General features: G+C 39.2%; 1 protein-coding gene across 1 annotated transcript in view; it reads right to left on the bottom strand.

The window, feature by feature from the left end:
- Positions 1-2,938: 2,938 nt before the first annotated feature.
- The window catches only part of HMCN1 (hemicentin 1), a 537,733-nt gene continuing 527,020 nt past the window's right edge, over positions 2,939-13,651 (bottom strand). Inside the window, exons 106-107 of the mRNA XM_068985901.1 lie at positions 6,009-6,135; positions 2,939-4,306 (exon numbers count right to left, since the gene is read on the bottom strand). Coding sequence (XP_068842002.1) covers positions 3,940-4,306; positions 6,009-6,135 — 494 coding nt within the window. The 3' untranslated portion in view covers positions 2,939-3,939. The remainder of the gene's footprint in view (positions 4,307-6,008; positions 6,136-13,651) is intronic.

Genomic DNA, 13,651 nt, shown 5'->3' with positions numbered 1-13,651 from the left:
ACGACAGAGGATGAGATGGCTGGATGGCATCACTGACTCGACGGACGTGAGTCTGAGTGAACTCCGGGAGTTGGTGATGGACAGGGAGGCCTGGTGTGCTGCGATTCATGGGGTCACAAAGAGTCGGACATGACTGAGCAAATGAACTGAACTGAATCATAGTAAATACTTAATGGAAGGACATGTTATGTAGTGTTTCACAAACTTGTTTGATATTTGAACTTAATGTCATTGTTGTTCAGTCGCTCAGTTGAGTCCAACTCTTTGAACCCCATGAACTGTAGCACGCCAGGTTTCCCTGTCTTTCACCATCTCCCAGAGCTTGCTCAAACTCATATCCATTGAGTTGGGGAAGCCATCCAACCATCTCATCCTCTGTCATCCTCTTCTGCTCCTGCCTTCAACCCTTCCCAGCATCAAGATCTTTCCAATGAGTTGGCTGTTTGCATCAGGTGGCCAAAGTAGTGGAGCTTCAGCATCAGTCCTTCCAATGAATATTCAGGATTGATTTCCTTTAGGATTGACTGGTTTGATTTCCTTGCAACCCAAGGAATCGCAAGAGTCTAATCCAACACCACAGTTCAAAAGCATCAATTCTTTGAAGGCACTCAGCCTTCTTTATGTTCCAACTCTCACATCCATACATGACTATTGGAAATGTAGCTTTGGCTATATGGACATTTGTTGACAAAGTAATGTCTCTGCTTTTTAATATGCTGTCCAGGTTTTTCATAGCTTTTTTTCCCAAGAAGCAAGAATCTTTAAATTTCATGGCTGCAGTCACCATCTGCAGTGACTTTGGAACCCAAGAAAATAAAGTCTGTCACTGTTTCCATTGTTTCCCCATTTATTTGCTATGAAGTGATGGGACTGGATGCCATGATCTCAGTTTTTTGAATGTTGAGTTTTAAGCCAACTTTTTCACTCTCCTCTTTCACTTTCATCAAGAGGCTCTTCAGTTCCTCTTCACTTTCTCCGATTAGGGTGGTGTCATCTGTGTATCTGAGGTTATTTATATTTCTCCTGGCAATCTTGATTCCAACTTGTGCTTCATCCAGCCTTGCATTTTGCAGGATGTAGTCTTCATATAAGGTTCCATTAACAGGGTGACATTTTACAGCCTTGATGTACCCCTTTCCCAATATGTGGAACCAGTCCATTGTTCCATGTCCAGTTCTAAATGTTGCTTCTTGACCTGCATACAGGTTTCTCAGGAGTCAGATAAGGTGATCTGATGTTCCCATCTCTCAAGAATTTTCCATAGTTTGTTGTGATCCACACAGTCAAAGGCTTTAGCATAGTCAATGAAACAGATGTTTTTCTGGAATTGTCTTGCTTTTTCTGTGATCCAGTGGATGTTGGCAATTTGATCTCTGGTTCCTCTGCCTTTTCTAAATCCAGCTTGAACATCTGGAAGTTGTCAGTTCATGTACTGTTGAAGCCTAGCTTGGAGAAGTTTGAGCATTACTTTGCTAGCATGTGAGATGAGTACAATTGTGCAGTAGTAGTTTGAGCATTCTTTGGCATTGATCTTCTTTGAGGTTGGAATAAAAACTGACCTAGTCCTGTGGCCACTGCTGAGTTAAGTATTTGCTTAATATATAATAAATACTTAGTAGGAGGACATGTTATATAGTGTTTCACAAACTTGTTTGATGCTAGAACTCAGTTGACTCAAAATACCTTAACTGGGCTATTCTATAGAATTTTCTTTGGCAAACACTGATTTAGATAACCATCTGTCTGACTGCCTGGCTGTGGACTAGATGATTTTTCCAGTTTTCTTTGAATAATGTGATCTAGGTAAAAATTCTTCAATCACAGGCCATGATTAGGCCTTTGCTAGTTTATTACCTATCATAGGTAGATGAAATCACTTGAATGCAATATAACTGTTTAAGAAAACTGTCATGAAATGGGGACATCATTTAACTTGGAGTTATGAGATGGCAGATCTTGATGAAAGTGAAAGAGAAGAGTGAAAAAGTTGGCTTAAAGCTCAACATTCAGAAAACTAAGACCATGGCATCTGGTCCCATGACTTTATGGCAAATAGATAGGGAAACAGTGGAAACAGTGTCAGACTTTATTTTTCTGGGCTCAAAATCACTGCAGATGGTGATTGCAGCCATGAAATTAAAAGACGCTTACTCCTTGGAAGGAAAGTTATGACCAACCTAGACAGCATATTAAAAAGCAGAGACATTACTTTGTCAACAAAGGTCCGTCTAGTCAAGGGTATGGTTTTTCCAGTAGTCATGTATGGATGTGAGAGTTGGACTATAAAGAAAGCTGAGTGCCAAAGAATTGATGCTTTTGAACTGTGGTGCTGGAGAAGACTCTTGAGAGTCCCTTGGAGTGCAAGGAGATCCAACCAGTCCATCCTAAAGGAGATCAGTCCTGGGTGTTCCTTGGAAGGGCTGATGCTGAAGCTGAAACTCCAAAACTTTGGCCACCTGATGTGAAGAGCTGACTCATTTGGAAAGACCCTGATGCTGGGAAAGATTGAGGGCAGGAGGAGAAGGGGACGACAGAGGATGAGATGGTTGGATGGCATCACCGACTCGACGGACATGAGTTTGGGTGGACTTCGGGAGTTGGTGATGGACAGGGAGGCCTGGCGTGCTACAATTCATGGGGTCGCAAAGAGTCGGACATGACTGAGCAACTGAACTGATCGTGAGATGTAGAAGGTGTGCCGTTCTCGCTATTGATTAGCTGTGTTATCTTAAGGAAATTACATAGGTTATCTGAATCCCAGGATGTGGATATACAAAATGTGAGTAATACTATTTCAAGAGTTGTGATGATTAAATCATGATATGTATGACACATACATGTGTGTGTGTCTATAAATTTTAATGCTTGTTATGAGTTCAAGAAATCAAATTTAGGTTTTTAAAAAAGTTAAGAAAAAGGATGTGAAAATTTTATTTAGGCAGGTTTTACTGGAACAATTTTTTTTATAAAATAACTTTATGAAACAGTCCATCAAGATATTGTAAAGAAAATACACACTAAGGCAATATATGTACACTTCATAAATATACAATACATCTCGGCAATTGCTTCCAGAGTCTGTTACCACCATGTACAGTGTATTGACGTTTAACATTACGCTAATTTGAACATACAAGATTTTCAAGAAAAACAAAACTGTCCCATTGGTGTTTCAAAAATTGTTTCCAATTGACAGGAAAATTTAAAAAATGCTAAAATGTAAAATTTATGGCGCTAACTGAATGGAAAACTATGTCAAAAATGTTAGAGCAAAGATCCATGCCATAATCACTGAGGACAAATATATTTATTATTATAGCTGGTTTCAGCTGGTTCCACAAAGTTACTGAAAATAATATCCTTATTTTGGATGCTCAATCAAGGTAAACATCATTTGGTATTAGAAAGCTTTCTAGAAGCTGTACTATACTTCTATAATGAGTGGTATTTCTTTCGTTTTTAAAGTAAAAATAAGTATGTAAGTCCTATTATTAATATAAAGTATTAATACTTAAAAAAGTATCTTCATAAGTTACTTAGTAAGCTTTGATCAAAACACACAGCAACTAGCTTTATTATTATCAAAATGGTTAAATGCTGAAATTCACTTGGCTTTGAATTTTTTTCTTTTTTACAAAGTTATCTTAGCTACTATGTTACTATAAAACATCACTGATGGGTCCCGTTAAATGTTTAGAAAAATCCTTGCAAAGGAACTGCTCCAGTGTAATAAATAAAGAAAATACTACAAGACTTTTCTAGATCTTACCAAAAGATATGACCATGGTGGGATCATGAAAATACCGCAACAGTACCAAGGAAGGCACACAAAACTGAGCACAGCACCATTTCAAGCTGCCACGATAGCAGCTGTTCAGGGAACTTGATTCCCGTGGTAAATGTGGGTTAACTATGTGGATTTACGCTTTGGAGAACTGCTTAGTATGGATAGGCAGACACAGCTATATAAACGATGAATGTGGTCTGATACTCAACGGTCCCGTTGGCACTGTAGGATAAGGCTCGAACCCTCATGCGGTAGGTCTCTGGTTCTTGCAGTGGTCGTATTGTGTACACCACTCCTTTCAGGTTTTCATCCCTTAAGGCAAAGGGAACGGTCTGTTCCTCATCTACCATGAGGAAAGTTGTCCTGGGATGCATCACTCCATCTTGCGTGTATGCAACCAGCCTGATCAAATCTTGATTGGCAGCTATTCCAAATGGGAGGGAGACGAGTTTGTATTCCAGGGCATATGGACTCAAGGCACATTCCAAATCATTGGGTGGACAGTTCTTGAGACAGAACCTAAGGACAACAATCACATGAAATAGATCGTTATCGTGGCTTGGAAGCAGGAAAAGGCACGATGCAGGTGGTCATGATCCATGACAATTTGGGGGCATTAAAGGCAGGAGAGAGTATGACTTCAAAATACTAAGGTTCACCACCCCATGGTCTGTGTTATTAACTGAAACCAGATGCCAGACGCTGACGAGTGTGTGCTGGTCTAGAGTCATATATTTCTCTCTCAGCTCCATTAAAATCAGAAGCTTTGGAACCACTGAAAAAAGTACCACAGAACATCTTTAAAGTGAAAAGTAGGTTTTGGAAAGAGAAACATCTGCATATATATTGGAAACAAGGACTTCTTAAAGAGAGGACTACAAATGACTTTAAAATTTTAACATCTACCCTAAGACTATTTGAAAGCAGAAATAGAATATATTGATATTGGTTTTTCTAAAAATAATAAAAGGTCAATTACGACTATAAAAAAAAAAGAAACAACTTTCTTTTCGGTATTTGCTTTCCACATCATTTTAGATTAAAAATAGTATATTTTCTTTTTCCAGAGCCCACAGTAGTTGTTTATGAGTCGTCATGACTTTGAAATTGTGTGCCAGAAATCACTGGTAATAAAGAGTAAAACAAAAAAATGCACAAAGGACCATGTTCTGAAGATACAGATTCTTCAGTCATAGTATTTTTCAAAGTCTGATAAGTCTGTAATTTTTTTTAAAAATTTTTCTTTTTTTTTTTAATTTTTATTTTTACTGGGCATACACACCGAGGAAACCAGAATTGAAAGAGACACATGTACCCCAGTGTTCATCGCAGCACTGTTTATAATAGCCAGGACATGGAAACAACCTAGATGTCCATCAGCAGATGAATGGATAAGTCTGTAATTTTAATCTTCCCCCTTCCCTATTCCCCTCAGACGGATTACAAATAGGTTTTGGATGAATCCCGGGCAGCGCACACTTGACCGTGTTACAGTAACATGGGAATCACCACTGAGAGGAAAACAAAGTGAGATCCAACCAGAGTCTGGTTTCAGAACTACCTCCCTATTAGTGGAGCCTATTCATGATGGCCATTATCTCATTTTCCAAGCACCCCACCAACTTGGTACCTAAACAGAGTGCAACATTTCTGTAAGGGGAGGGAGAAAACAAAGCAGTTTATTCAAAACCCAGAAAAGACAGTGTTTCCGACAGCAGAATATGTAAACAAGATGAGACGTGAGTGAGCGGGCAGACGACTGACTCATCCTCGGTCTCCTCCACACTCCCACGGAGTCATGATGACTCATCACTGTACAATCATGGTACTTCTTAGAGCGAGTGCTCTAAAAGCAGAGAGCCCTGAAAACCCTGAGCCAACACCACGAGAAAACAGGTAATTTCAAAGATAGGTAGGCTCTGTCACCCTATAAAATGCTCCCTGCCGAGGAAGGATTCTAGATGTTGCCTGGTGCATTACACGCTGAGCAGACTTGTGCCAGGAAACCCAGGTAGCTCAAAGCTGGCGATCGCTGCCGCAGGATGAATTCATTTTTTTGCCCACTCTCTGAAGAAGGAACACACTGTAAACCCCTAGCCCCCTGAGGGATTACTGACTTGCTGTGAGTGAGAAACATGACCGCAGACAGGGCTTGCTGGTCAAGGAGAGAGAGGAAGGAGGATTTTCAAAAGCATGCCTGGGAAAAGAAGGCAAGACATACCCTGACACAGGATCCCGTTGGTAGTCAGGTGGACAGGGTGTCTCAATGCAACGGTAGCTTCCTCTCATGTTGAAGCACATGCGATTTGGCCCACAGCGCACATTCTGTTCCAGGCACTCATCAATATCTACAACAGCACAAGAAAGAAAAAGCATTAGCAAGTTAGGTCAGAAGAGGCCTTCAGGGCAGGCATTGTGGCTATTTGCCTGGAATATTGAGGGTTAGCTTTCTCCTCCCCAAGAAAGAACTTGGTTGGTAGCTGCACCTAAGCTTTTTCACCCACCAAGTGGGGATCTTGATTCTTGGTGTGCTGTTTCCCAGACTGATTGTTCTGAGGTTAAGTTTTTTAAAAATCATGTGAAAAGACATTGAAAAATAAGGGCTATTAAAGTAGAAGGGAAGCTACAAAGAAAAAAATTTTTTTTTACACTTGGGAAATAGAATGCATTTGAGTTTTGTAAAGCCAGTAATTCTTTAAATTCACGAAAAACAAGCTAAAAATTTAAAAGACACATGTGAACCTTTCTTGGAGTCAAAAATCTCTTTAAAACATGAATGATCCTTGATCTTTCCCTAATATTTTGTAAGGTCAAATTACTGGGTGGGAGGTTGGGTAGTAGAATTTTAAAGAAGTTATACATTCAAGGAAGACTTGTGGAAACATACAGAATAAAGGGGGGGAAAAAAAAGAAACCGGATCAAATAGATGACCCAAGAACCATAATTCAAGTTTGATTGAATCTGAAGGGAATGATGCTGAAGCTGAAACTCCAGTACTTTGGCCACCTCATGCGAAGAGTTGACTCATTGGAAAAGACTCGGATGCTGGGAGGGATTGGGGGCAGAAGGAGAAGGGGACGACAGAGGATGAGATGGCTGGATGGCATCACCGACTCGATGGACATGAGTTTGAGTGAACTCTGGGAGTTGGTGATGGACAGGGAGGCCTGGCGTGCTGAGATTCATGGGGTCGCAAGGAGTCGGACACAACTGAGAGACTGAACTGAACTGAACTATGTAGAATCCATCCTCAGTTGTAATAGGTAGGGTACTGTCCCTAGGATATTGGGGAAACATGCAAATGAAATGCTCTTTATTTTGTTTTCTACACAAAGTTGTTTAGAAAAAACACATTTAAATCATTAAAATTAAAAAGCATCAAGATAAAGCCAAAAGAAACGTTTTATGAGTTCCCTGAAAATGAGTGTTTCTAAGCCATGATTTTAAACTTGAGGTCTATATTTAAGCATTAGGGGATCTGTGAATGAAACCATTTCTGTACGTTGAGTATGTAGGTATGTGTATGCAAGTTAGCAAGAGAGATGAAGCAAGACTCAGATTGATTGACTTTTCTGGATAAGAGGGCCTATAGAGTTCAACATAATTTAAGGGATGTTGAGACCCCGAAGTTAAGAATCATATTTTACAGCAATAGTTTCAAACTGTGGTATCTGTATTCCCCTGGTAGTACATGAAAACTCCCAGCAGTTATGACAGCAGGCAACTATTTCAGGGAATTAATTTCCATTCAAATTAAAAAACTTTTTTCTTATTGAAGTATCAGTCAGTTCAGTTCAGTTGCTCAGTTGTGTCCGACTCTTTGTGACCCCATGAATCGCAGCACACCAGGCCTCCCTGTCCATCACCATCTCATGGAGTTCACTCAGACTCACATCCATTGAGTCCGTGATGCCATCCAACCATCTCATCCTCGGTGGTCCCCTTCTCCTCCTGCCCCCAATCCCTCCCAGCATCCGAGTCTTTTCCAATGAGTCAACTCTTCACATGAGGTGGCCAAAGTACTGGAGCTTAAGCTTTAGCATCATTCCTTCCAAAGAAATCCCAGGGTTGATCTCCTTCAGAATGGACTGGTTGGATCTCCTTGCAGTCCAAGGGACTCTCAAGAGTCTTCTCCAACACCACAGTTCAAAAGCATCAATTCTTCGGCACTCAGCCTTCTTCACAGTCCAACTCTCACATCCATACATGACCACAGGAAAAACCACAGCCTGGACTAGACGGACCTTAGTCGGCAAAGTAATGTCTCTGCTTTTGAATATGCTATCTAGGTTGGCCATAACTTTTCTTCCAAGGAGTAAGCGTCTTTTAATTTCATGGCTGAAGTCACCATCTGCAGTGATTTTGGAGCCCCCAAAAATAAAGTCTGACACTGTTTCTACTGTTTCCCCATCTATTTCCCATGAAGTGATGGGACTGGATGCCATGATCTTCGTTTTCTGAGCTTTAAGCCAACTTTTTCACTCTCCTCTTTCACTTTCATCAAGAGGCTTTTTAGTTCCTCTTCACTTTCTGCCATAAGGGTGGTGTCATCTGCATATCTGAGGTTATTGATAGTTGTCCCGGCAATCTTGATTCCAGCTTGTGTTTCTTGCAGCCCAGCGATTCTCATAACGTACTCTGCATATAAGTTCAATAAGCAGGGTGACAATATACAGCCTTGACGTACTCCTTTTCCTATTTGGAACCAGTCTGTTGTTTCATGTCCAGTTCTAACTGTTGCTTCCTGACCTGCATACAGATTTCTCAAGAGGCAGGTCAGGTGCCCTGGTATTCCCATCTCTTTCAGAATTTTCCACAGTTTCTTGTGATCCACACAGTCAAAGGCTTTGGCATAGTCAATAAAGCAGAAATATATGTTTTTCTGGAACTCTCTTGCTTTTTCCATGATCCAGTGGATGTTGGCAATTTGATCTCTGGTTCTTCTGCCTTTTCTAACACCAGCTTGAACATCAGGGAGTTCACGGTTCACGTATTGCTGAAGCCTGGCTTGGAGAATTTTGAGCATTACTTTACTAGCATGTGAGATGAGTGCAATTGTGCGGTATAGTTGATTTATAATGCTGTGTTAATCCGGTGTACAGCAAAGTGATTCAATTATACATACATATATACTTTTTCAGATTATTTTCTTTTAGTTTATTACAAAATATTATGTATAGTTCCCTGTGCTATATAGTAGTGTGTACATGTCAGTCCTAATTTCTCAATTTATCCCTCCCTCCAACTCCCTTTTCCCTTTGGTAAGCATAAGTTGCTTTTCTATGTCTGTGGGTCTATTATTGTTTTGTAGGAAAGTTCATTTGTGTCTTTCTTTAGATTCCACATATAAGTGATATCACATGTTACTTCATTTTTCTCCGACTTCTCTTAGCATGGTAATCTCTAGATCCATCCATGTTGCGAATGACATTATTTTATCCTTTTTATGACTCATCTTTCATTGTGTATATATGCCACATCTTTATCCGTTCATCTGTCAATAGACATGTAGGTTGCTTCCATGTCTCGGCTGTTGTAAACAGTACTGCAGTGAACATTGGGGTGAATGTGTATTTTCAAATTATGGTTTTCTCTAGATATATGCCCAGAAGTAAAGCTGCAGGAGCAAAAAAAGCAGGATAGCTCTACTTTTAGCTTTTCAAGGACCCTCCATGTTGTTCTCCATAGTGGCTATAACAGTTTACATTTCCACCAACAAGGCAGGAGGGCTTCTTATTCTCCACACCCTCTCCAGCATTTATTATTTGTAGACTTTTGGATAATGGCCATTCTGAGTGGTGTGAAATGATACCTCATTGTAATTTTGATTTGCATTTTTGTAATAATTAATGATATTGAGCATCTTTTCATGTGCCTGTTGGCCACCTGTGGATCTTCTTTGCAGAATATTTTGGAGATTAATCCCTTGTCAGTCACATCATTTGAAAATATTTTCTTCCATTCTGTAGGTGGCCTTTTACATTTTGTTTATGGTTTCCTATGCTGTGGAAAAGATTTTAAGTTTATTTAGATCTCATTTTTTAAAGTTTTCTTTTTAACTTAAATTTTTATTTTCATTACTCAGGAGATGGAGCCAAAAAGATATTGCTGCTATTTATGTATCCTGCCTATGTTTCCCCCCAAAAGTTTTATGATATCTGGTTTTACATTTAAGTTATAATCCATTTTGTTTATGGTGTTAGAGAATGTTCTAATTTCACTCTTTTACATGCGTTGGTTCAGTTTTCCCAGCACCACTTATTGAAGAAACTGTATTTTTGCTATTGTACATTTTTGCCTCCTTTGTTGTGGATTAATTGACCATAGGTGTGTTGGTTTGTTTCTGAGCTTTCTCTCCTGTTCCATTTATCAATATTTCTGTTTTTGTGCCACTACCACATTATTTTGATAACTATAGCTTTGAGTATATTCTGAAGTCAGGGAGCCTGTTTCCTCCAGCTCTGTTTTACTTTCTCAAGATTTCTTTGGCTACTTGAGGTCTTTTGTGCTTCCATATAAATTTTAAAATTTCTTATTCTGTGAAAAATGCCATTGGTAATTTGACAGCAATTGCACTGAACATGTAGACTGTCTTGGGTAGTATACTCATTTTGACAATATTGATTGTTACAGTCCAAGAATATTGTATATCCTTCCTTCTGTTTGTGTTATCTTTGATTTCTTTCATCAGCATCTCATAGTTTTTAGAATACAGGTCTTTTGCCTCTTTAGGTAGGTTTATTTCAAGGTATTTTATTCTTTTTGATACAATGGTAACTGTTAAGTGTATAGAAAAAGAAAGTATTTCAGTGTATTAACTGTGTCCAGCAATTGTACTGAAATTATTGAGCTCTAGTAATCTTCTGGTAGCGTCTTTAGGATTTTCTATGTATAGTATTGTTATCTGCAAACCGTGGTAGTTTTATTACTCCTTTTCCAATTTGGATTCCTTTCATTTCTCTTTCTTCTTTAACATGTCTAGGACTTCCATAATTCTGTTGAATAAAGTGCCAAGTGGATATCCTTCATCCTTGGCCTTGTTTCTGAACTTAGAGGAAAATACTTTCAACTTTTTACCATTGAGTAGGATGTTATCTGTGAGTAGGGTTTATCATATATGGCTTTATGATGTTGAGGTAAGTTCCCCCTATGCCCACTTTATGGGGAACTTTATATCATAAATGGGTATTGAATTTTATCACAATAAACTGGAAAATTCTGAAAGAGATGGGAATACCAGACCACCTGACCTGCCTCTTGAGAAACCTGTATGCAGGCCAGGAAGCAACAGTTAGAACTGGACATGGAACAACAGACTGGGTCCAAATAGGAAAAGGAGTACGTCAAGGCTGTATATTGTCACCCTGCTTATTTAACCTATATGCAGAGTACATCTGCATATAGGTTATTCAGCCCAGAGAAACGCTGGGCTGGAAGAATCACATGCTGGAATCAAGATTGCCGGGACAAATATCAATAACCTCAGATATGCAGATGATACCACCCTTAGGCAGAAAGTGAAGAACTAAAGAGACCCTTGATGAAAGTGAAAGAGGAGAGTGAAAAAGTTGGCTTAAAGCTCAACATTCAGAAAATGAAGATCATGGCATCCAGTCCCATCACTTCACAGCAAATAGATGGAGAAACAGTGGAAACAGTGGCTGACTTTATTTTTTGGGGTTCCAAAATCACTGCAGATGGTGATTGCAGCCATGAAATTAAAAGACGCTTACTCCTTGGAAGGAAAGTTATGACCAACCTAGATAGCATATTGAAAAGCAGAGACATTACTTTGTCAACAAAAGTCCGTCTAGTCAAGGCTATGGTTTTTCCAGTGGTCATGTATGGATGTGAGAGTTGGACTATAAAGAAAGCTGAGTGCTGAAGAATTGATGCTTTTGAACTGTGGTGTTGGAGAAGACTCTTGAGAGTCCCTTGGAGTGCAAGGAGATCCAACCAGTCCATCCTAAAGGAGATCAGTCCTGGGTGTTCATTGGAAGGACTGATGCTGAAGCTGAAGCTCCAATATTTTGGCCATCTGATGCGAAGAGCAGACTCATTTGAAAAGCCCCTGATGTTGGGAAAGATTGAAGGCAGGAGGAGAAGGGGATGACGGAGGATGAGATGATTAGATGGCATTACTGACTCAATGGACATGAGTTTGGGTGGACTTCGGGAGTTGGTGATGGACAGGGAGGCCTGCTGTGCTGCGGTTCATGGGATCGCAAAGAGTCGGACATGACTGAGCGATTGAACTAACCTGAACTGAATTTTATCAAAAGTTTTTTTCTGCATCTATTGCAATGATCATATAGTTTTAATTCAATTTGTCACTGTGGTGTATCACACTGATTTGTGGACACTGAAAAATCTTGCATCCCTGGAATTTTAATCATGGTGTATGATCCTTTTAATGTAATGTTGGATTCAGTTTGCTAGTAATTTGTTTAATATTTTTGCAATATATTAATCAGTGACATTTGTATGTAATTTTTCTCTTTTGTGGTATCTTTGGTTTTGGTTATCAGAGTGACGGTGGCCTCACTGAATGAGTTTGGAAGTATTCCTTCCTCTGGAAGTTTTTGGAATAGTTTCAGAAGATTTAGGTGTTAACTCTTCTATTAAAGTTTTATAGAATTTGCCTGTTAAGTCATCTGATAGCGTATCTTTTGGGGGAGTTTTTAAAATCACAGATTCAATTTTAGTATTTAAAATTGGTCTGTTCATGTTCTCTTTTTCTTCATTTTTCACTCTTGGGAGATTGTACCTTTCTAAGAATTTGCATATTTCTTGTAGGTTTATTGATAAATAGTTGCTTTTAGTATGAGCCTTTGTATTTCTGTGGTGTTGACTGTAACTTCTTTCTCATTTATGATTTTATTGATTTGGGCTCTCTCCCTGTTTTTCTTGATGAGTCTGGCTAAAGGTTTATTGATTTTGTTTATCTTTACAATGAATCAGCTTTTATTTTTATTGCTTTTAATATTTTGACATTTTTATTTTTAAAAATTTTATTGTATAGTTGACTTGCAATGTTCTGTTAGTTCAGGTGTATAGCAAAGTGATTCAGTTATACACATACATACATACATGCTTTTCTGAAGAACCACCTTTTAGTTTCGCTGATCTTTACTATTGTTTTCTTCCTCTGTATTTCATTTATTTCTGATTTGATCTTTATGCTTTCTTTCCTTTTAATTAACTTTGGGTTTTGTTTTGTTCTTTCTTTAGTTGCTTTAGGTGTGAAGTTAGGTAGTTGCAGATCTTTCTTGTTTCCTGACGTAAGCTTGTATAGCTATTAACTTTTTTCTTAGAACTGCTTTTGCTGTGTTCCATGTTTTGGATCATCATGTTTCTGTTTTCATTTATCTCTAGGTATTTTTTCGATTTCCTCTTTGATTTCTTCAGTGATTCATTTGTTACTTCGGAGAAGGCAATGGCACCTCACTCCAGTACTCTTGCCTGGAAAATCCCATGGATGGAGGAGCCTGGAGGGCTGCAGTCCATGGGGTCGCTGAGAGTTGGACACGACTAAGCGACTTCTCTTTCACTTTTCACTCTTCATGCATTGGAGAAGGAAATGGCAACCAACTCCAGTGTTCTTGGAGAATCCCAGGGACGGGGGAGCCTGGTGGGCTGTGCCGTCTATGGGGTCGCGCAGAGTCGGACACGACTGAAGCAACTTAGCAGCAGCAGCACAATGTTAAGCCTCCATGTGTTCCTGTTTTTTGCAGTTTTTTCTTGTAGATGATGTCTGATTTCATAGTGCTGTGGTCAGAAAAGATGCTTGATAAGATTTCAGTTTTCTTAAATTTATTGAGGCTTGCTTTGTGGCCAAGCACATACTTTGATTGTACTTGTAT

Source organism: Capricornis sumatraensis, chromosome 14, assembly GCF_032405125.1.
Source record: "Capricornis sumatraensis isolate serow.1 chromosome 14, serow.2, whole genome shotgun sequence".
NCBI lineage: Eukaryota > Metazoa > Chordata > Mammalia > Artiodactyla > Bovidae > Capricornis > Capricornis sumatraensis.
Note: the sequence above shows the minus strand (reverse complement) of the source record. Positions and strands in the feature narration are given on the sequence as shown.